This window comes from Alligator sinensis, unplaced genomic scaffold, assembly GCF_000455745.1.
Source record: "Alligator sinensis unplaced genomic scaffold, ASM45574v1 scaffold140_1, whole genome shotgun sequence".
In the NCBI taxonomy this organism is placed as follows: domain Eukaryota; kingdom Metazoa; phylum Chordata; order Crocodylia; family Alligatoridae; genus Alligator; species Alligator sinensis.
The window spans coordinates 940977-964851 of NW_005841836.1; the positions used below are offsets into that span (position 1 = coordinate 940977).

Genomic DNA, 23875 nt, shown 5'->3' on the forward strand with positions numbered 1-23875 from the left:
GCAGAGTCCCCCGGGTCGTTGCCGCGGTAACGGCGGCGGCGCGTCTCCCGCGGCTGATCCGTTGCTGCGGCTGCAACCGCTCCTGAGTCCTCCCGGCGCCGCCGCTCGCCTCGGCTCCTGCAGGGCGCCCCGCCCCCGCCCGCGCCGCCCCAGCAGCACGAGGGCCGGGCACTCCGATCTGCTCCATCCCGTCGAAGTGAGTGACGCTGTGGGCCGCGAGGATAGCAGCGGTCTCCCCTGGGCCCGCGCCACGAACTGCATCCCCCAGCCTGCCGCGCGGGCCGGAACTGCCACACCCAGCATGCTGCGCGGCACTCCTGCCCCCCAACATTTCCTTCCTCTCCCCTCGGTCGTCCCTTGTGCGCCCCCTCGCGCCCGCCCGGGGCACTGCGGGGCGGGGTGATGGGGCCCTCCCTGGGGCGGTGCTGCCTAGTCATTTCTGGCTTCCCCACCCTCAGCCTCCTGCCCTGTTGCAGGTCTGCGCGGCCAGGCGGGTGTTTGCCATGTAGGACTTGGGAGAGGGAGCTTGCCCGATGAGCCTGAAGTCAGGCAGGGAGAAGTACACTTTATAGCCCAGCTGAGCTGCCCTCAGCAAGAGCTTGCTCTCTCATGTGCTCACTTGAATGAAAGGCATCAAATGGGAAGATGTTAGGAAGAATTTTCTCACTAGGAGGGTGGTGAAGCACAGGAACAGGTTACCCAGAGAGGTGGTGGAAGCTCCATCCTTGGAGGTTTTGAAGACCCGGCTAGACAAAGCCCTGACTGGAATGATCTAGTTGGGGATGATCCTGCTTTGAGAAGACTAGACTAGATGACCTCCTGAGATCCCTCCCAACCCTCATTTTCTATGATTCTACAATAGCCCTGCATGTGGGCCACCCTACAGATATGGTGCCCTCACATCTAAAAGTGCAGGGATGCATGGCTAAGGAGAGGGGAATCACAGTTGTGGTGGGGCAGGGAGACCCACAGCATTACTAGAGGCCCCTGCCTCTTGCTCCTGATGCAAAGTTAGGAGAGGTGCCCGGATTACACACCACCCTTGTGGAGTCTGAGCCTTAGCAGCATTGCCTTGCCTGGAACTCTGAAACAGCTTGCCTGCTACTGCTTTAAGAGCAACAGATGAGGCAGGCTGAGCACAAGTGGTGACAGCAGCAGCTCAGCTGGGATGGTGTAGGAGTCCCAGCATGGGTAAGGCTGCTGTGCCCCAGCTCTCCTTTCAGAACTTTGGCCCCCTGCCCCCCAACTGTCAGAGCCTGTGCACCAACTCCTGCCTTCCTCCATGCTCCCCCGTAGAGTTTCCCCCCAGCTGCCAACTTTGTCATGCCGCTGAGGCAGCCTCTTAAGGAATGTAAGAAGTGGGGATTTCCCTTTGCTTATTAGCAAATCTGGCTCTGCCTGTCAGCCATCCAAAGAGGTTGCACCTCTGCCCTCAGCAGCATTGTAACTGCTGACATTTACTTACACGGTCACTTGTTTGCCCAAGTGAGCGTAATTGGTTCTGCAGATGCATTCTTGCTAGTCTTCCTGTAATGGTAAACAAGTCCATGTGAGCCTGTGTTAGTGAATAAGGGATGTGACATTAGTAGCCTTTAGAGGATGTGTACAGTGAACAAGTGATGGCAGAGGCCTTTATTTAGAGGGTCAAAGTCTCTGACCAGCTGGAAGAGAAGATACGGATAAAAGGCCTGGGAGGAACACCCTCTAGTGCAGTGTGTCTCGGACGGCCAGAGCCGACTCAAGGTGATTTAGAAATTGCTCGTTCATCAGGGCGGGCTGGTGAATGGAGAGGCAGACAAGGTTTAATGGTTGCAAAAACGTTTACTTACGCCGCCTGTAGTTGCGACGCAGATGGTCCAGTCGTCTGAACAACCACGTGGGTTGTTCCAGCTGGTGGGGCCCAAGCCAGTTAATCCGTCCGCAAATCAAGCTGGCAGGAAAAGGGTATGTCTGGGATTGCGCTCGGCGACGGGAAGAAGGATCGATAGGTGATCAGTCTATCGATCAGCTAGCCGCAAGTCAGATCTCTTTAAAGGCAATCTGCAGCGTGCTCAAAGCTCTTCGACTTGGGCGGAAGTCGCGCAAATTTTTAAACGGCTAGCTAGCCAATTACTAGCCGCTATGTGTGAATAATTTAGAACTGGCCAATAGCGGGACACAAATTTGCATTCGAATAGCGGGAACTCTTTGCACCGTGCATTTCTGTGCTGCAAAGAAGAAATGCACCCTGCAAATTGGCAGGAACTCTCTTGCACCGAGGCTCTTCTGTGTAGCAAAAACCTTCGCTGTGCAAGAGGCTCTCATGTGGCAAGAAAATTCCATTGTGCCAAGGCACCAAAATCACTGGGTTGTGACACAGTGATTCTTGGCCAGGGTACCATGGGATCCTTTGAGGGGTGCCACAGCTTGCCCCATAATATTAACACTGTTAAGTGCACAAACATGATTCACAACATAAACCCAGAGATTTCAAATAGAAATCTATGTTAAGAGCATTCTGACCTGTTGTGGTCTTTGAGTATTTTGCAACAGAAAAATTAGCCTGTTATTTTTCCATAGTCAGAAAATCAGTGAGAACCAAAAGTTGTCATTTTTCAAGTGGCCTTGAGGCTAATGAAGGGTGCTTCAAGTCTAAAAATGAGAACCACTGCCCTCGATCTCCTAGATTTTCAGGGTCAGAAGGGGTGCCAGGCAGGAGTGCCAGGCAGGCAGTATCTCCATGGAGACCTGCCAAGGACCCCTGCAGGCAGGGCATGTTATGTTTTGGTGGATGGCATGGGGCTGCGGGCAGGCGGGGAGCAGTGTCCAGGAACAGGATGGGTGGCTGGGGCCAGTGCTGAGATTGTAGGGTGGTAACAGCATGGGGCAGAGCCATGATCCACTTCTTAAGTGGTCCTCCAGCCCAAATAATTGCCTACCCCTGATTTAGTTGGTAAGGTCTAGTTCTACACAATAAAACCCATGACTGTGACTTGGATACTGGGTGGTTATAGGGGCCTTCCCACAAGTGTGAGCATCTAGGATTGGGAGCTACGATGCAATATGGTATTGGGAAGTTGGGATGAGGTAGGGGCTCCTGTCTCTATAAAGTGTATGGAAATTATAAGATGAGATTCTGCTTTCTCTAGTCTGTATTAGTCAGGTATGCTGATCCAAAATAAAATGTAAGGAGATGAAACTTTAACCATTTAAGAGGGGAGTGAGTCTTGAGCATGCACTGGAGCTGTTCCAGTTTAACTGCTACATCTCTCTCCTCCTATGCTGGTATAAGTGTAGCTAAGCTACTGTAAGGTATGGGCACGGGTAACAGCTGAACTGTTATGGGTGGTTATGGGTCAGAGGTGGCCACGCATAATGTGCCCTAGTGTTCCAGCTACAGCAATCACCTTTTAAATGCTGAAGTGCTGTAGATTTGAGATACCACCAGTACAAAATATACAGCGGTCAGTACCTGTTTGACAAAAAGTAACAAACACAGCCTGGGATTTCTACACTTGAAGTAACAGATTTTTAGCCCCACTCTTGTAAACATTCATTCATGTTAAATTTTATAGATGTGAACGAGCACAGCAGTATGGTAAGAGAACATGCATGCATGTTTTAGACCTTAACGAATGGGACTGAACGTGCAGCTCAGCATGCCTTGCCATGACCTAGGAAAGAAGGATATTTTGGAGGGCCAAGGGGGTTGATCACCTGTGGCTAGGGACATTTTTACTTTACTGCTCTCTCAAATATGAGTTCAGTAAAGTTTACTAGCCTGCACTTGACTGAACTCTGCAGTTACCAGAGGCTGGTGAGCAGAGACTGTGGTTAAGTATAGAGTGAAGGCATAGCCAGTTGTTTAAAAGAGCTTTTATTGAACAAGCAATTCAAAGGAGCTCACTGATTAAAAACTGCCAATGAAAAGGAGCTCACTGATTAAAAAGTGCCAATGAAAGGAGAAAAAGGAGGCAGTAGACTTCTAGCTACATATCAGAGTGACCAGTTGCAGTAGTGGATTGGGATGAGGAGTACTGCAGTGTAGGATGCCTTGAAGATCTACTAGACCTGTGTCACTGAACACCTGGTCTGAACACCTGGTGTCTGCATGTAATAATATTGACCTGGTTCACAGTGTACTGGTTCACAAGAGTACTTGATTTTGCAGATACATTTCTGAACCATTCCAGCAACTTTAAGCCAATTTAACAGGTGTATGTGGTTGTCTGCCTAAGATTTGGAGCAGTCCACTTGTTATCTGTGGCCATGTTCTCTGGTTAATATTGGAAACAGATACAATGTAGGGTGGATGGTTTTAAGGTTATTTTTCCCTAGTGTGCATCTAATCTGCATGTATTTTCCCCCTCCCCCTCTTTTGAATAGAAAATACTGTTTTCTATGTATACAAATATTTGATAGCTTTTGTGAACTGTGATTGTACTTGAATTGCTCATGTCCATACCTTTAAATGATACATTTTTCTTTGGTAATATAAGAGTGATATAGCTGTGAGGGTCCAGAAAAATTATGCAAGAGACAAAGATTTTTAAGGTGATTTCTTTTATTGGACCAACTGTGTAGTTAGAATATAGTTAGACGAGCTTTCAAATACAGGGCATTCTTCATTGTGTCTGACCAGAACAAGCCAGACACAGCTTAGTAAAGATCAGCTGTAGGAGAGGGTGAGAGAAATTCCCTGGGGTAGCAGACACAATTTGCAGAAGAAAAAAAGGGGTGCCCATTTCCTGGCCTGCAGACCAAATCAAGGCCACAGAGCCATGGCATCCAGCCCAGAGGGCTCCCCGCAGGTTGGACAGTTTGGCGGTGGGAGAGCAGTGGCAATCATTACTGCCACCCTTCCACCGCTGACAAATTCCCAAGCCTCATGCTGCTGGATTGGGGCTGGGCCATGCCCCCTTTCCCCTGCACTGCTGTGTTGGGGCCTGGCCACACCTACCACGTGGCCTGATCAAGGCCTATCATGCCCACCTGATTGGGCCCACAAGCTGGATCTGTCATGTGGTCGAACCAGGCACCACCCATCCAGCCTGCAGGGCCAAAAGGTTGAGCACCACTGTAGTAGGAGATCAAGGCCTTTCAGAAGGGAAAAGGGTCATTATCACCTTTCTTGTGTGGAAAGAATTCAGGTAAAATATAGTGTGCCATAAAACCAAAGCCAATGTTTAGTTCTTGGTTTTTAGCATCCCACCAGCTTATGAATTTTTGTTCCCAAATTCACCTTTTAAAGGTGTCAGGTAGATTTCCTTTGAGTGTGAGGATAGTGAGGCCAGAGAGGAAGTGCTTGTTCTGCGAGAAATGTACTTCTAATGGGGTGTGTGCGCCAGTTTTTTCTGTGCCAGTTCATTCTTATACATAGTAGTTGTTTAGATTCACCCATGTAGTTGCCATGAGGGAACTTATTTTTTCTTTACAATTTAACACTACTTAGTATATCTACATTTTACCTTGAGTAGCAACTTGATGGAAAGATAAATCATTCTGTGTTAGTTAATCACAGATGGACTGATATTAGAGTGGCCATTCATCTGGTTTTAGATCAACGACATTCCGTTTTTCTGGTCCTCTGTCTTTTATTGATATGAAACTGGCTGCTTTTATGTTCTCTATTTTTCACCGCTGGGCACCCCACCCCCGGCCGCCAACACTAACACAGCCGCCTGCGGGAACTCCCCGCTCGGCCCACCCCTGCCGCTGACACCGCCACTGCTGCCTGTGGGAGCTCCCAACTCACTATCGCCATGCCCCTGCCACTCATACAGCTGCCACCACCTGCGGGAGCTCACAGTGCCCCCCCGAGGGAGGCATACAATGTTCATGGTGGTGGGAACAGTTGCACTAAATGCAACTGTCCTCTATTCTTGAGGTACCTCATTGGCCACCCTAGCTGATATGTAATGTGCATGTCATATTATAGATTATGAACTTGTTAGGTGTGCTAAGGAACAAGTCAGCCAAGGAGAGACTATACAGACACTTGACATGTGGAATTGCAAAATGGACTTTTAGTTGGATTAGGGATTACAGCTCTATCTATAAAGCTTTTCCTTTCTGAAGTTCAAATATCTTTATTGATTGAGAAAGCTGGTTTATGGACAAATAGTTTGAAATAGACACTAGTGATGAGCATTATGCAAACACCTACACATAAATAAGTAAAAGCAAGAGTAGTCTGTAGTTATTAAAAACATCCCCTGGACATATAATGACATTTTAGATAGTAATCATTTTACAACAGGTAGTTTAAAAGATATTATTAAAAAGGGCTATGGGAACTAGGCACTCAAATCGTATTGATTTTTTTTCAGTCCCCCCATCCATTTGAAAGTCCCATCTCAAGTAAATAAATTTAAGGCTGAAATCACTGCAGACCCCATCCACTCGAGAATAATAGCAATGTTTTCTTTTTGCTACAGTGCATAAAATGACTACAATAACTTCTGCAACAGGAACTACAGAAGTGGTTTGTGCCAGAAGAACCGAGTCAAATGACATTCCTGGTATTGTCAGCCTTGTCAGCTATTCTACAGAAATTTATTTTGGAAGGATTAATGTTGTTTATCTTTTGTAAGTAAAAATGTTTTAAGAATATAATGCAGTGATTCCTAAAAAGAGATTTCAAGAACCTATGATCTACCTAACCCTTATCTGGGTTGACAGTGTAGCATAACATCATTGAAGAAAATGTATCAAAAAGTGAAACACATGCTTTCCCCTGTTTTTCACCACTCATGTTCACTTTAAGAGGAGGCTTGACGTCTACCTGGCTGGGGTCATTTGAGCCTGGTTTTCTCTCCTGCCCAGGGCAGGGGGTAGGACTTGATGATCTACAAGGTCCCTTCTGACCCTACTTCTATGAATCTATGAGTCATGTGTGGCTCTACTGAAGTTAATGAATATGGTGAGAAGGGTTTCTCTCTCTCTCTCGTATTATGAGAGAGAGAGAGAGAGAGAGAGAGACCCTTCTCACCATATTCATTAACTATTTAGATAGATATAGATATAGCTTCCTTAAGAAATAAGCTTGATGGTTACCCTGTTAAACCAGATAATCTAACTGCTCCTTGATTTGCCTGATTGAGGCCTTTTGTCAATTAGAGAGAGTTTCAAATAGAAATGACAAGATTAGAGGCTTTGACAGAGCCAGAACATGACCCCTTCTTTTTTCCTTTGTTGTAGTTAACACTGTCACTCTTTTGGATAAAACAGAATGCAACTAATCTAGGTATTGTAAAGCACTTTGCAACATAAATGAATTCTGTGTTAGTTGTGCAAGCAAGAACAGCAGTCGTTTTAATACACAGGAACAATTCAGACAATTTTATTGCCAGAATCTGCAGAAGCAAGTACAAATTTAGGACATCTCAGTTTCTGTGTCCAGCTTGAGATCCCTTGGGTATGACTTTTTCCAGTGGGTTGACTACACATGCAGCTCCACTTGAATTCAATAGGTGATGGACCTCTGGACAATTGGGTCCAGACTGACCAGGGTTCAATATTCAAAACAGAGGCTCCCAAATTACTAGCCACCAGTGCAAATGTAATTATTAATCTCTCTGTGAATCTACATGGAAGATTAAATGGTTTGTGCAGTAAGCAATTACATTGATGAGGTGACTGCTTCATAATGTCAGATGCAACCCTGAAAGTAATGTGCAAATAACTTGTAACCCTGAAAATAATGCATCTATAATTACTTCCTGGATCATCTTGTTATGTTTTCTTTAATTCCTGCAAATTAAAATGTGCTCCACAGGGAAAAGGCAAATCTTGCTGTGACGCTCAGTAATGAGAAGAATAAAGTTCTTGCCCATGCTGCATTTTTCGACTACCCAAACTGGAATGTTGTTGATCAGGCTGATTGGGAACCATTCTTACATCAAAATTACAGTAACAGCAAATGCACGGTAAGTAAGTGACTTTTTTTTTTTCTTTTTTTTTTTAGATAAAACTTAAGGGACTTCAATTTGACTTTTGTTTTCTTTCTTTTGAATGTTATGTATCTTCAATTTTAGTACAATTCAAGGAGCAAAGCAATTGGATTACAATTGATGTTAAAGAATTACTGTACTTGGTATATATTACATAGTTTCTTTTTCTCTGGGATTAGGGGAAGAATTCTTATAGAAAATGAACTCCCTGATACTGCAAATTTATTTTATTTTCCAAGTCACCACTTTGTTTTTTGACTTCACTAAAAGGTTTTTAATAAAAAAAAAAAAATAGCGGACTCATTGAAAGCAAATCACACAGAGTCCTAAACGTTCTCTACAATGGAAAGTCGTACTACATTTTATAATGCTATCACTTGTCCTAGAGGTTTCCAAGACATGGTATAATTTCACAGTGTTTCCACCCCATAATTTTAACATGGATTTGATGATATTTGGTGTTTTTTTCTGAAGTCTCCCCTCTTCGAGTCAAGTGGTTGTATAAGAACCTCTGCTTTCATGTGTTTTTAATCGTACGTTTCTAGTAATTGCATTGGTTGAAAAAAGCTAAAAATATCAACCCTAAAGCTTCAAAAAGTAAAAGCATACACAGAATCTAAAATTTATTCTTTTAAGTTTTTTTTTTTTATTCTTAAGCCTATCTCCTGGATATTTGAGGTATGATGCTCAGTAGGCTGCCCATTTGAGATGAGGGAAGATAGAAAAGCATTCCTTTCCTGAGGCAAAATATGTAGTTCTTGACTAAGCAGCCATGTAGGCAAAGACATCTAGGAGTGGGAATAGGATCTGAGTCAAAGCTGTGAGATCACTGCTGTTGCTGCTGTTGTTTTTAATTTACTGTCAAGACCTGACAGTTAGAGTTTGATCCTGCAACTACTTATGCATGAGTAACTTGACTCCATTAAAATCAAAAGGTTACTCATGTGTGTAGAACAGCTCCATGTGTGTGTGTGTAAAAAGTACTGGGGACTAAAAGTGTACATTAAGATTTTAATTAATTTTAAAACATGCATCTGTTTGTTTATATTATAGCCTCTGAATACATTGTTTATGCATTTTTTTGTGGCAAAAGAGGAATATGCAGTTGGATGTTGCCAAGAAATTATCAGGTGAGTTGACATGTAACCAAGCATTGTGAAGCATGTGTGATTTCCTGCTAACTCATCTGTTACCAGAAACTGGAATTAGAAGTGCTGATAGTAAATACTAAGAAAAAATGAACTAAACCTCTGAAGAATGTTGGCTGGAGACATGAGAGCTCTATACTGATCTGGTGCAGGTTCTAGATTTCAAAACCAGACTCTTACGCTGTGTCCACATGAGTGAGCACATGTCCGTTGTGGCATCTCAAAGCAGTTTGAGATGCCGCAATTTTAGAATTTATTTTATTACCATGATAGAGGCATTGGTAGGCTTCCAAATAGCTTTAAAATTGTAAATATATCCATTGCCCAGCTGATCTCTCTCTCTTATTTTAATCATGGAAGAACACAGATTTTGGGTATTTTTCTGAGAGAATTTGGAGGCGGGGGGTTATCAGAGAATTTGCAAGTTTTAAACAGGGAACACCAGAATCCCTGTTGGTGAGGGAAGTGTTGGGACCTGGGCAGAGGAGCCTGCCCATGGCCAACACTGGGCGTCCAACTGGAGGGCAGATAAGGTGGCTGACCTCCTGGCTCTTTGGGGCCAGGAGGATGTGCTTCAACAATTCAAAGTGGGCCACCACAATAAGCACATCTTCTGGGCGATAGCTGCCCACGTGGCAGACTGTGGGTACCAGAAGACATGACAGCAGTGCTGCATGAAGGCCAGCTGTGCAGTCCTAGCCCATTGGCAGCTAGCCGAGAGGTGCAGGCAGCTCTGCTGTAGTGCCCACACCACAGCCCAGGCAGCCATGCAGTCCTCATCCAAGTCTGATGGGCATGCAGCCATGGGGTCACAGGTCCAAGGGAGTGGATGTTGTTGCAGGTGGCAGCAGGTCACAGCCAGGCAGCAGCCCCCATTGCCAGACTGCTGCAGTGGCTAGTGGGTGCAGGGGCCACTCTAGGTTAGGGCTGCTTTGGCAGTCCAGCCAACACAAGGGGCAAGTGTCTACTGATACCAGCTGGCCGGGCCTCAGTGTTGCTCCCCAGAGCAGTATTTTACAATGCTAGGGCCAGCACAGTTGCAGGCCCCAGCCTCTAGCTCCCCTTGGCTAAAGATCCAGGAGGAGGTGAACAGGGTCAGTTTGCCCCAAGTGGCACAATTTGCCCCATGCCAAAGTTCATGTTCAGGCATGTGTGCTGAGGCACAAATGTCCAGCACAAATTTGTGCCGCTGCTACTTGAGCTCCTGCAAGTGCACTTGCCTGCGTGTGTGGACTCACCCTTAGAGTTCTGCATATATTTCCATAACAGTATAATCTCTTGCTAAATCTTTTGCTATTCTTCTTCATATAAACTTCTTTAAAACCATAACTGGTATTAATTTTTCTTTTCTTTGAGTGGGATTGTTTAGTTGAGCAGAAAGCCTGAAAAGCTGTAGATATGTCTGAAAAATAGTGTCTGCAGGCAACCTTTTGAAATGATTGTTAGTTACAGATTATACAGTAGAGAAACTTCAGACTATAATGTACAAATAATGCAGTGCATCATTGTGCTAGACTGATACAGAAGCAAATATTGCTCAAGTTATTTGGTTCAGCTCAAGGTGTCCCTGCATACACAAAATAAATGGCAGCCAGTGCTATTATTAGTTGTACAGTAGCTTTGTAATGTCAAGCCATCTCAACCAGATGCCAGGTCAGAGATCTGCCAGCAGAGATCTGGCATCTTTAAGTTCTCCATCACTGGGGAACTGATATAAAAAGGAAGCTTTACAAAAATCAAAGGATTAGGACAGTGATTTTCAACCTGTGGTCTGTGGACTCCTGGGGGTCCACAGACTATGTCTAAGGGGTCTGCAGAAGATGATTATGATCAATCTAAAGTATGAGAATACACACACCTACAATTCAAAGGGATCTGCACCTCCATTTGAAATTTCCAAAGGAGTCCACACATAAAAAAAGGTTGAAGACCACTGGATTAGGATATTAAACACAGCAGCTGGGGGGTGAGGGGAGGGAAGGCAGCAGTAGAAATTGCCTTAATTCTTGGTATCATCCCATTTGTGACAGACAAAAAGTTTTAACTTTTGAGCTATGTGGATTTATGAGGTAAGATGGAAACACTAGGAAATAACATTCGTATCTCAAGGAACTTGCTGCTGTATTTGACATGTAGTGTCTGAGACTGAATAAAATGATATTGTTTGTTCAGGACCGTGTTTAATGCAGTACCAGAATTGCACTTTATACTCCTCTTCATACCAAGTCAGGAGGAATTGGGTAAGAATTTGTTTTATACTACCTTACTCCTGAAATAACCAGTGTAGTCTTAGATATTTAATATTCTGCATTTTCAGTTTTTACTAATTTTCACCGATATTTTTAATTGAAATTATTCCGTTTTTACTGATTTACACTCATTTTTATGTTCACTCAATTTTACGGGTACAGTAAAATCCCTGTTACCTGGTGTAACAGGGGGCTGTCTCAGGGCTGGTCTGCCATTGGCCCCCCCACCTGTTTCTAGACCAACCACCTGCCTCACTCACCTGCCACACCTTGTTGTTTCTTAATTGGTTCTAGTTACGTAGGAGGCTGCTCATTCTTGCCCTGATGCCAGGGGCGCTATCTGCAGCTCCATTCGTCCCCTACACTGCAGCCCAAGCCTCGCAGATGGCATCCAGGTGACAGTGTTCCCAGCCTACAGCTGAACCAAGCTTAGCCCACGTTGTCAGGGCTCAGACATATACGCATTCATACCGCCCTCCTCTCACTAGGGCCTCTCATGCTCCACCCCCTCTCACAGGGTCTCTTTCACTCGTCAAGAACTTATACCACCTTGCTTCCTCTCAGAGCAGGCCCCTTCAGCCATAGGCTTTATCTAGCATAAACCTTGGGTGGCAGGTGTACCATCTTTTGGGCCTCTCCTGCAACCCTCACCAGGGTAGTGGTCAGCCAATTACCTGACCAGGGCCAAGCTTGCCCTGGCCCCTCCCGGGGCAACTCTAAACAAACTCCAGGCTCCCAGCCCTCTGGTTTCCCCCTCGCTGGGGCTCCACATCTTCTACCTCCTTCACTGGGGCTACCAGGCTTCCCTCCCCAGTAGGGGCTCAGGTGACTATAGCCATGCCTGGCCCCAACTGCTATCCACAGTGATGTAGGGGCTAGGGGTTATTGAGGCACCCCAGCCCACCTTCCACTGGGGGCAGTAACCGGTCTTATATTTTCCTGGAGGCTCCCATGCCACTGGGCCACCCACTCCCAGCAGGGTGCAGTTTCAGGTCATGCCCAGGACCAAGAGCCTCCTGCTCCTACCTGTAAATGTTCTCATACAGCAGCTCACCCATGCAGTGTTTCCTGTCTGGCTGCCAGCAGCAAACTGCTTTGTGTATATAGGCTGCCAGTGTCTCAAAATGGCTGGCGCAATCAAACAACCCGGGGGCTCAGCCCTTAAAGTGGCAGGCACCAACAGTACCCTGCCACAACCAGCACAAGTGGGGAATGGTTGGGGGTGCTGGTAAGCTAAAAGTGCTGGTTACCTGAAGGACAGGTTTCCAGCAGAGGGTGGCAGCAATTGCACGGGGGCCTTGGAAAGATGGCTTGAGCTGCTACCTGGGGGCACAGGGCTCCTGGCTCTGACCTCAGGAGGGGCTGGGGGAATTATTCCTGGAGTGGGTGGGTCCCAGCTGCACCCTGGTGGCTCCAACTGCATCCCTGCCCCAGGTGCTGGGACCTGTGAGCCCTACTGGGGAGTAGGGCAGGTGAGAGACTCCAGCTCTGCTCCCTGTGGTGGGCGCCGCACCTGGCTGTTCTGCGTGGGCCCACGGGGCTGGAGCCACTGCCCGGGGATGAGGCACTCTGACCCCGGGTGGGGTGGGAGGTGCTGGTGCCGGGGTTGGGATTGGGGTTGGGTGTTCCCCGCCTCCCCATCTGGCCACGCACCACTCCCACCAACCCCTGGGCTGCGCCATGCTATGGTGCAGGCAGGTGGCGTTGGCTGTTCCTGGGGTCGCAGCAGCAGGGACTGGGGTAAGTGGGAACAAGCAGATCCCCAGAGGGCATGGGACATGGTGCAGCTTGTCCCCGCTCACCCCAGCCCCTGCTGCAGGAGTCCCAGGAGTGGCCATTGCAAGCTGCCACAGCTTGCCATTGCAAGCACCACAGCATGGTGCAGCCCAGGGGCAGGGGTGAGTAGGGACAAGCAGAGCCTCGGGGGGTTCGAGGCATGGCGCAGCCCACCAGCTGCAGCCAGCTGGCGTTGGCCACTCTCAGGGCCACTGCAGCAGGAGCTGGGGTGAGCGGGGACAAGCTGTGCAGTGCCCTGTGTCCCCTGGGGCTCTGCTTGTTCCCACTCACCCCAGCCCCTGCTGCAGTGGCCCCGGGAACGGCCAACACCAGCTTCAGAGGAAACTGTAAGTGGGTGCAGGGCGTGGGGGGCACGACTCTTGCTGCTATGTGCACCCTGGGAGGGCTGCAGGCTGGGGGGCTGCGCCGGACGATCGTCCCAAGCTCAGATCTGGGGGCACGTGCCCCCTGGGAAGAGCCTAGCACAGCCCCCCAGCCTGCAGCTCTCCCAGGGTGCGCGTAACAGCAAGAGCTGCGCCCCCCACATCCCGCACCCACTGACAGTTCCCTCCTTTTTGCTCCCTGCTGCAGGCCCAGGAGTGGCCAATGGGCTGCGCCCCGCCCTTTCCCTAGTCCCAGCCTTCCTCCATTCCCCCCTCACCACCGCGGGAACATATAATTATTTTCCTTGATTTAAACCTTTTTTTTTTCTTCTTTCTTTTATCCCAATTTTAACCCAGTTTTTGTTTGGAAGATCAACCCTAAAAAATTCCCAGATTTTTAAAAGAAATAAAAACTGAAAATGCGGAATGCTATAGATATTGTAAAACTGATAGGGGTCTGCCCATTTTCCTGCTCCTTCCCAGTCCCCCTCCACATCCTGTCTCTGACCTGCCACGACTTTGATGTTGTTTGTTGTTGTGAATGAGAGGTCCTTGGGGCCAGTAACAACCTCGCTGTTAGCTTGGTCCATTCGGACAGGCCAGCCCCCTACCTGTGTCCTTTGCCCTTCTGCACTGCTTTAGGAGGGTGCCCCCATAGGTTTCTGAGGGCTTGTCAGGGCTCCAGCTATCACGACCTGGTCCCCCTTTTTCTCTTGCCATGCCATCTGCTTTGGTCTACTGGTTAAGATCTCAGCTCCTGGGTATTGGACTTGGCTTGGCAGCAGTCCCTTCATGGGGGGAGGGCAGGGGAAGGTGTTTGGTCTCAGCATGCCAGTCTCTGCCCCCCAGTTTGGGGCTGAGCTCTGGCCCTATAGCAGGGGAGCACACTCCCTCTGCCCCTGTAGCTACAACCCAGTCCTCTGGTAACAAGTTCAAACAGAACAGGGGCAGAGGTTCCCTGTTACAAATATCATTATTATATTTTTAGGAAATATTTTAAGAGCAGGTTAAGCAAATGTTTGACTGGGATGGTTTAGTAAGGGATGATCCTGCCTTGAGAAGGAGGTTGGATTAGATGATCTCCTGATATTCTTTTCAGCTGTATTTTTCTATGATTTGATCATTATTAATGTATCTTGTGGTGTTTATAACAACAGACACGTAGAAGTACCAATCCTAAGACACCATTTATGTTTTTATCATTATGACCCTTATCCAATATAACAGTCTGTCTTCATGGGTCTTGATGCTGTACGATAACTTAATCTTGAAACTCCATTTAACTCAGTCAGTTCTGCTGGCAATTTAAGTAGTGTCTTACTGAAATTCCTTAATAGTTTTTCATACATTGTTAACGGCTGGAAGGGACCTCGCAAGATCATCAGGTCCAGCCCTCGTGCACTAGGCAGAAAAAGTTTGTAACAAGATGTTTTCATTCTTAGGCTCAGGTTTGGCAACCATTTTTGAGGAGATGGTGAGCATTCCAGATTCAACACTTGACATGGACTTCACTTTGTTTGTCTGCCATAGGCACCAGTATGGTCCCCTGCTGTATATTCGTAAAGCAAGGTAATAGAACATAACTTTTTTTGCTTGTGTGATTGTCTGGATCAATTTAATGACTCCTCAGTTATTTATTTATGTATTTATTTGATTTATATGCCATCCTTATTTTTCAATTCACAGACTTAATAAGTATTCACATGCTTTATGGAAAACTATTTCAATCCTAAGCCAAATGGCATACTTTTTCTTGATGATAAAAGTCATTGAACTTATAACCGTCCTTTTTTATTTTACTTTTTCACACAAAAAGTGGTATATATTTTTTCTAACATAGATTGCTTGATAGTATATACATTTTGGTGAGCTCTAACTAGAATTTTTTTTTATGGCAGTAGTACAAAACCTTTCCGGTTTTTGCTGTTTCTCTTATCACTATATGTGTTTGTCTTAAACACACTCCTGTATATTTTAGAGTCCATTCCTGTTTAGTTGCTGTTTTCTTTTATAAGACCAAATTCTGACCAGTTGAACAAAACCTGAATGACAGACTTTGCTCTAAAGGAAACGCATTCTAGAGTTGGATAAGGAGGTCTTTGATTTAGCAGTCTTTCAAACTGCTTACTAAGCCTGCTCCTGCTTTCCTACACATTCTTGTGATACGTGCTCTGGGTCCAAGCCCACTGGTCACACCCTTAACAAACCCATTCCCTCTGTGCCTGCTTTTTCACTGAGCAGACATTCTCCATGCCGCAGCAAGAATGAAAGAAAAGAAGGGGATGATAATAGCACTATTTTTTCTCCTGTTTGTCTGTCTTATCTATTTGGATAGTAAGCAGTGTGATCGGAGACTGTCTCTTACTAAGCTCTTGAAGAATACCCAGCGCAATTAGGCTTCAGTCTTTGTTTTAACTTTCAAGCACTAGTGGAATAAAAGCAATAATAGGATAATTAGACAACCAATGCAGTGTTGAACTGCTTGATGGTCTGCTAAGTCCTCTAGCTCAGAGGTTCTCAAACTGTGGTTCACAGACCACCACTAGTCCGTGAGTTCCATTCAGGTGGTCCGTAGAAAGGTTGCGGAACAATCAAGAATATCTGTACTTGTAAGACTACTGATAGTAAAATATGAGTTGTGTGCTTTGATTTGTAGAACAAAAAAAAGTTTATTAAGTGATCTGCTGAGACCCTCAGCAATTTTCAAGTGATCTGCAAAAAAAGTGTTTGAGAACCACTGCTCTGGCTCATTGGAAATGCAGAGTTATGGGCACATTTGAATGTTATTGCTTTCTATATATATTCTTTTACAATATCTGTCACCTAGTATCTGAGCCCTTTTCACTAATGCAGTGATGCTCACAGTTTTGGTCTTGCAGGCCATGTAATCCAGCCCATGGACCAGCTGGGCCATTCGAGCCCTGCACCACCCCAACAGGTCCTGTGACCCTGTGCCTCCTCCATCTGCTAGGATCAGGCCCTGGGGACCAGCAGTGCCTCTACCTGCCAGGATTGAGAGATGCATCACCACTGCCTGGATGGGATCGGGTTCTTGGGCTCCATGCTACTCCAACCTAGCCCCTGTGCACCAGGATTGGGTCCCATACTGCCCTGTGTGCCCAACTTAACATGCAGGGCCATGGTCTGTGGGGCTCCCCACAGATCCATGGGAAGCCCCACAGGCTGGATGACACAGCACTGGATCTGGCTCACAGGTCAGGGGTTGAGCCCCCTGGCATTAGTGCATTAAACAACATAGCTAATATCTGTTACATTTTGTCTTTCATCCCTACTGGGGAAGGAAGATTCAGTCTGAAGTGTTGTTTTGTTCTTCCGGGGTGTTTTCTTGAACATACATGTTGCTGTGTATTAATGTTGGATGCAAGGTGTCAAAAGCACTTGGAGTGGAAGGTGGTGAGGTTGGTAGTGATGCAACTCCCTGGGGAAGTTCTTCCCTCCTGTCAGACTGGCCTCTTCCATCCTCTGCCCAGAGGAGCTTTGTCCATATTGAAAGGGTTCCATTGTTCCAGAGGGGCAAAGTTGCAGACTCTGGTTATCTTTCCAGCGTTTTAGGTAGACCTTTGTATGGTCTGGACCCAGGCTGTTGAGCACTATGAAGATAAGGACTAAGACCTTGAACTTGCCTTGAGGGCTTGGATTTGACTGCCTTGCAGCGTCTTGGGTATCTCTACAGGATTATACCCTTGTTCTTTGTCTCAGATTGTATTATTTCCTATAATTATTTGTAAGCATAGTTGTTTTTGTTGTTTTTGTTTGTAAACAAAAAGAATGATTTACAAAGTGCCTGCAGATGTTTCTAATTGCAGAAAAATACCAGGTTTTCCATGCCAATTATTATTTTTAAGGAGGAAAATCAGTATTGTTTTAACTTGCAGATAGGAAACATACCTTTTAATAATCATTTTATATATTCATGCCCTAGGGAGTGCTGTTCCAGTGTTTCTTTCATGGGTGACTACAGCAAGCATTTCTCTTCAAGTAACTTCTATTGTAATAAAGACAAAATTGATATATGTGGCAAATTCTGATATTACGGAATCACATGAATGTGAAATTAATCTACACTACCTTTTTTTTAACTTCTTTTTTACTTCTCACCATCAATCCATGATGCAGGGGGGATATTACCTTGCTCCAGAGCCCTAAAAGATTTTTTCTGACTACATTGTTTGTCTTTTATTTAACCGGGAGCATGTTCTTCCTATTGGAAGCTCTCAAAAATTGCTTGTTGGGAAATAACATTTTTTTTTATGTGCCTGGAAATGTCAAGAAAGCTGTTTCATTATTACACTGAAGAGATGTCACTTTACCTGAGGGTTGTTTTTTTTTAATAATATATATTACGTAATAATGGAATGGCTGGTTCTACTGAAAACTAGACCAGAAAACTAATTAAAAAAACTGCTTACCCCTTTTAAATAATATAACTCTTTTTTTTTCTTTTAAATTTCTAGTTTAGCATAGACTGGTGATAGATTCTTCAAGTAAGCTGAATTATGTTTACTACAGATGCCTTGCCTTCCCATTTTGTCTGTATTTACCTTTGTACTTCGCTAGCAGCCATAGTAACATTCAGTGGAAACTCTTTAGAGACTTATCTATGAAAGCGTTTTGACGCAGTCCCCAGCCACCTGCCTAGCAACATGTTCTGGGTCAATGATATGAGATTAGAGTAGTCTCTGTTCCCTCTTTCCCTTACCCACAGGAAAAATATATGCTGTAAATTGATCCTTTGCTTAACCCCTATTTATTGAAGTTATTCTTCGTCTGACCTTTAAAACGTGAAATAAAGCTGTCGTGTCCCAGAACACAAAGCAGTGAGCTTTCATATTGAAGTCCCTTGCCTGTACCTTGCCACTAGACCTAATCACCCTCATTTGTACTTGTGTTTACTTTACAGCTGTGTACAATACATCACAAATCTGTATTTACTGGAGTTTGTTTATGTTACTGGAATAAGATCTACACACAAAAAAGCCATGATCCCTTTAAAAAAATTGGTAGTTCTAGAAGTAAACTTGATGGCAGTTCTGCAGTATGTAGCATGCTGAGAAATGATTATGCTCATGCAAAACCCCAGTGACTGCCAAAAGGCTTTCCACTGGTGCAGAAGCCCATCTTAACATAAGTTCTCAGGAATGAGACCCACAACCCAAACAGTGAGACTTAAGCACAACATTATGCTTAAGAGGGAATAATGGCATTTCAACATACTAATAAACATACACTAGCAAACTGTGATGAAGTAATGAAGTCTTAGTAGGAGTGGACCTCACTAGACAACTCCCCCAATACATGCTGCCTTAGAATAAAGGCAAAACCATGTTCTGCTTATGAGGGACTTCATTTTAGTTAGAGCTCACATATGAATTCCTAGCAGTTTGTAGCACATTATATTTATTCATAGATCCGTTTTGCTTCTGTAAATTAAGTCCAATTGAGTTTCTATCTGTCCCAAAAATTGCAGGAAGGGTTGGAAAAATCGAGGCCCGAGAAATGTAGGTCATTGATAGCAGCTTGTACTTCTATTCTGGGCAAGTAGCTAAAGAGTCCATCGCTTTTGGGCGTCTAAGCTTGTCATCTAAATTTGACAACCATCTGAAAGAATCTGGTGATTACCAAAAAGTCAAAATAAAAATAATCTAGTTCTTTGAAACATAATGCAGAATGAAATAGAAGTCCTACAGCATAGGAACATTTGCCTTTACATCCTGCAGGACCATGTCTTGCAGGCAGCCACCCCTCTCTTATAAAAAGTGATCTGAAAAAGCTTCTATCAGAAATCAAGGCATGTGGAACTCATACTTACTCTAAACTGATAACTATCCCTAACAAAACCCTTCCCCTTTCAAAAGGACCTATTTGCCTGACCTAGATGAGGTTATCACAGTTGAGCTTGGCGTGTAAGTGGTTGTGATGGGATACTGAATCTGTAGATCTGGATGGTCATATTGGCCAGTTGTTCATAGAAGAGCAAGAAGGGAGCCTTCAAATTGAGCGTACAGATGATCATAAAAGAATGAGCAAAGTAAGAATGCATTTGTAACAAGGAGGGCATGTCTTCCTGTGCAATTAATGTGACTGAATAAACTCTGGAGCAATTTGAGCTGAAGTGAACTAATCATGGCATCACCATCTATACATATGTTTAAGCACAGTAATTTATTCTGCCGTCGGATAGTACCTGTGTCTGATAGAACTATCCTATGCCAGAGTAAATGAATCTACTGTGCCCTAATTGCGGTGCACAAGTAGATGGTGATGCTTTACTGCACAGTAAATTAGTCTACTGCACAGTAAAGTGCATGTGTAGATGCATCTGGAGATAGGTAATTTTATTCTTGTGCATAAGGCCAGTACAAATGATCTCTGCAGTACTTAAATCCTACTTACAGATTGTGTTCCAGTCTGCCATTATATCAGAATTTATAAATACAGACTATATTTATCATAACATTAATGAATGGAATTTTGAGGCCAGCTTGCAATTAATTTAAGGCCCCTTTAAACTCCAAGAATGGAGTTGAGGTGCCTTGGTGAAATGGGAATCAGGCCCTATATTTAAATTGCTAGTTATAAGAAATGTAGTTGTAAGGGTTCCATCGTAGAGCTGTTTACGGTATGTACATATCCAATAGAAGCATAAAAAAGAAGGCTAGTTACCTTAAAAGTTGGGGAAAAGGTGTTAATGGAAAATCGTCATTGAGGAATGGTTATGAAAACAAATCTCCTCTAGTATGTACCATTTCAAGAAAAACTATTTTAAGATACTGTTTCAATGGAAACATATTCCAGAAAGGCTTAGAAAAATTATGCAGCAACTGAGGGATAATGGTGGTAAGGAGAGAGTAATATAGGGAGCTTTATGCACATTTTGTGGGATTGCTCAAAGGCACAAGATTATTGGGATAGGGTTACTAATTGCATTGAATGTGTCTGTCTTGAGGAGCCATTAGCAATCCTTTTAGGTCCCTCAATTAATAATGTGACGTTCAGAGAACATACATCTTTAAGATTTTTCATAGCTGGATAGCCCTTATTAGCTGGGAACTGAAAAAGAAGAGAGACTATTCTATTAATATTTGATTCACTGGAGCTCTAGGGCATAGCGAAAAGGGAAAAATTAATGCATCAAATTAAATCTCAATAAAGGTGACAAAACCAATACATATTTAGATTAATGCCTGCTTTTATTGGATTTTCAGCCAAGGGACAGTCATGAGCTGTAAAACCAAAACACTTAAACCCTTTCAGATTAAATGATAAAACAATTGTGAACATTTTCAGCAAAGTGGACCTTCACAATTGTTAGCATTGCAGAGAGACACAACTGTCCTTTTTTGGGAAAAGAAGACAGAAAACAGACTTAAATATATTCTTACTCTGTGTTTAATACAGTTCGTAGCACACTTCCCTGGCTAGACTGAAACCTAAAAAATACATAACAGGCAGAAAGTATAGGATAGACAAGGCTTAAATTTATAACCTTTGTGAAAAAACATCACCCTGATTGGTTAATATATTTTAGTAAGACAGTGAACCCTTTTTATGTTTATGTTTGTTTTATTTTGTAAATCACTATTTTTAAAAATATGCCAATTTTGAATATTGAGCTTGTTCAACAAAACAGGCTCAATACAGCTCTTAAAGGAAGTTGTTATACTGTATCAGAACAATTTGAAATTCGTGAATTATAGAACAATGTCAAGAGCACAACATGTAGTGATATTTTATAGTGGTTTAAAGTGTTGTTTACAAAAATGTTGCCCCCAATTAATATTCCAGTAACAATCAAGAGTTTTAAGACTTTTAATTTTATACAGCTCTAAGCTTTTAAAAATTCTCCAAAAATGCATTTACTGTGTTATGGAATATTTTCAAATGTGCTTCAACACTACATGAGCCCTTGAAGGCAGTTAAAAGAAATGTGTTAGATACTTGACCACTAGAGGTCATTAAGAGACCTTGCAAGTAAATAACCACTTGCTTTGCTTTATGATGGCCATACCTGTCCTGGTTTTGTTTTTTATAAAAGGAACTGTACCAATAAACAGGAGTAATTGTAGCTATGCCAGTCCTTTCTTATTTTATCTCTGTTCCTCCAGAGGTGTGCATGATGACATCATGGTGACAGATATGTACTTTTTGCCAAAAAAAATTAATTGTGAGAAACCAATAGACTTACAGCACCTTTGGATTCCTAGATAGCAGCTATGGGCAGCAATGCCAGGTCTTAAATATGAAATGATTGTATTGGGAGCTCAAAATTATATTTGCTGAAAAACTATTGTACACTGGGAAAACATGCAAATAAGTATGCAAATATGTCTTTTTATTTACTTTATGTTTCTCGCTGTAAGTCGCCAATGAGTGAGTGAGAACTGGGTCATCAAAGGTGAAGTATTTCTTAATTTTGAGGCAAGCAATCATAAGAAAGTGCTGACAGGAAACCTGAAAGTTGGTTAAGACTCCCTGTGTGTGACTTGGGGTTTGCATGTTGCATCAATTAGCTACCTCAATTTATGGTATGTTTTGAACACTTTTACTATTATTGATAATATATTGTAGAAGGGTTAAAATTATCGTCAAATATGATAATTATTGTACACCTGGCAACACTGGTTGTGGGTCATTCTACTTTTAATTTTTTGTTGCTGATTAAATCTATGATTAGTTAAGAAGTTGTTCTTTATAGCTGCAGTGCTATATTCTTTAGTATGCAGTCCCCCGATATTTTTAAAGATAACCTGGAAACTTTAGAAGGTGCGCAATTTGATAGTTGACTTTTGTTCAGAAGGATGATGTAAGCCAATGGTTCTCGACCTTTTTAGGTTCAGTTCACCCTCAGAAAATGCCAGCTATTAGCTTTCATTTGTTTTTTGACTACCCTACAAAGGACTGCAGGGTTCCACAGTACCCTGGTTAAGAATTATTGGTACGAGCTTTTCACCCACCCACTCAGTGAACTTCCTGGATACACTTTTCCTTTCAGGGCAATTAGTCATGCTGGTTCTAAAGTCTAAAGCTCTATTTACTTAGTTTTGGACTCTTTCAGGGACCATCTTTCACCCTGTGTACCTTTGTGATGGCTGAGGCTGCCTTTAGCATATGGCAGGAGCCTGTTGATTGGAATCGGAGGTAGGGTGTTTTCAGTAAGGCAGAGGCAGTCACTAACCTTATTACAGCTACTCCTCGCTTAACATCGTAGTTACATTTTTGAAAAATGCGACTTTAAGCAAAACAATGTTAAGCAAATCCAATTCCGTCACAGTAGTTACTTACTAGCAGGCAGCAGCCAAACATAGTTATAACCGAACATTGCGTGACTTTAAACAAGTATGTTCTCTAATAGATCAGTGACGTAATAATGAAACAACGTTAACTGGGACAATGTTAAGTGAGGAGTACCTGTACTTGTTCCTTCTTGGGGCATGTACCATAGCCTGACTTTTCTCATTGTTAAGAGATTGTGCAAAATGCACTTTTGATCATGGATTGTTTGTTGCTGAACCAGGCTGTTTGGATGGTAAAATTTGTCCTGCTTATGAAGGGTAGGGTGATGCTAGAGACACTTGATCACAAGCCCAGATATTATGGTGATCGGCATATTTAAAAACAGTAAAACAGTAGGTATTGAATTCCCTCATTGCACATTCCAACTATGACTTGGAAGCATTACATTCTCCTTGTGGTGTTGCTTCTGATTAAAAGCTAAGATTTTTTAAAAGCTTAAGGTTGGATTTTAATATTATATAACATTTAAATACTTGTAGCTTTCTTTGTATCTTAATCTTTTAAAATGAGCCTCTATGCACCAAATGACCTGTAAACCTCTAAAACAAGGGTTGGCTACTTACAACCTGTGATCCAAATTTGGCTCACAGAGCCATTTGATCCAGCCCCCAGAAATGGGATTTTGGCAACATTTGGCAGTGGGGGTCTTGGACAGCAGTTGCTCTGCCCTTGAGGAAAAGTAGCAGTGGTGGCTAGGTCCTAGTGCCTGCCCTTCTCTGACCTGAACCGTGACTATGTCATTCTGGCCCACAGCCTTAAAAGGCTGCTGACCGGTGCTGTAAAAGCACAGTTAGAGAGAGCTTGAGGCAATTGTATGCTGACGGGGAGAATGTAGCAGGAACTGTGAAAGTAGGAGCAACTAAGGTTCTGAACCAGCAAGTTGCAGGATGTCCAATGTCCTGTTTGTTCAGGAAGAGTCCCATTTTGGCTTTAGGGAAGTCAGCGTGGACTCAGAGGTCCATCTGTGGACTGAGGCCAAGTCTTTACCAGCCTTTCATAGATTCATAGATGTTAGGGTCGGAAAGGACCTCAATAGATCATCGAGTCCGACCCCCTGCATAGGCAGGAAAGAG

At 43.9% G+C, this 23875-nt stretch overlaps 1 protein-coding gene across 1 annotated transcript in view; it reads left to right on the forward strand.

The window, feature by feature from the left end:
- Window positions 1-40: 40 nt before the first annotated feature.
- The window catches only part of CFAP61 (cilia and flagella associated protein 61), a 227572-nt gene continuing 203737 nt past the window's right edge, over window positions 41-23875 (forward strand). Inside the window, exons 1-6 of the mRNA XM_006015419.2 lie at window positions 41-196; window positions 6417-6567; window positions 7757-7907; window positions 8985-9061; window positions 11252-11319; window positions 14930-15056. Of these exons, the coding sequence (XP_006015481.2) occupies window position 196; window positions 6417-6567; window positions 7757-7907; window positions 8985-9061; window positions 11252-11319; window positions 14930-15056 (575 nt within the window). The 5' untranslated portion in view covers window positions 41-195. The remainder of the gene's footprint in view (window positions 197-6416; window positions 6568-7756; window positions 7908-8984; window positions 9062-11251; window positions 11320-14929; window positions 15057-23875) is intronic.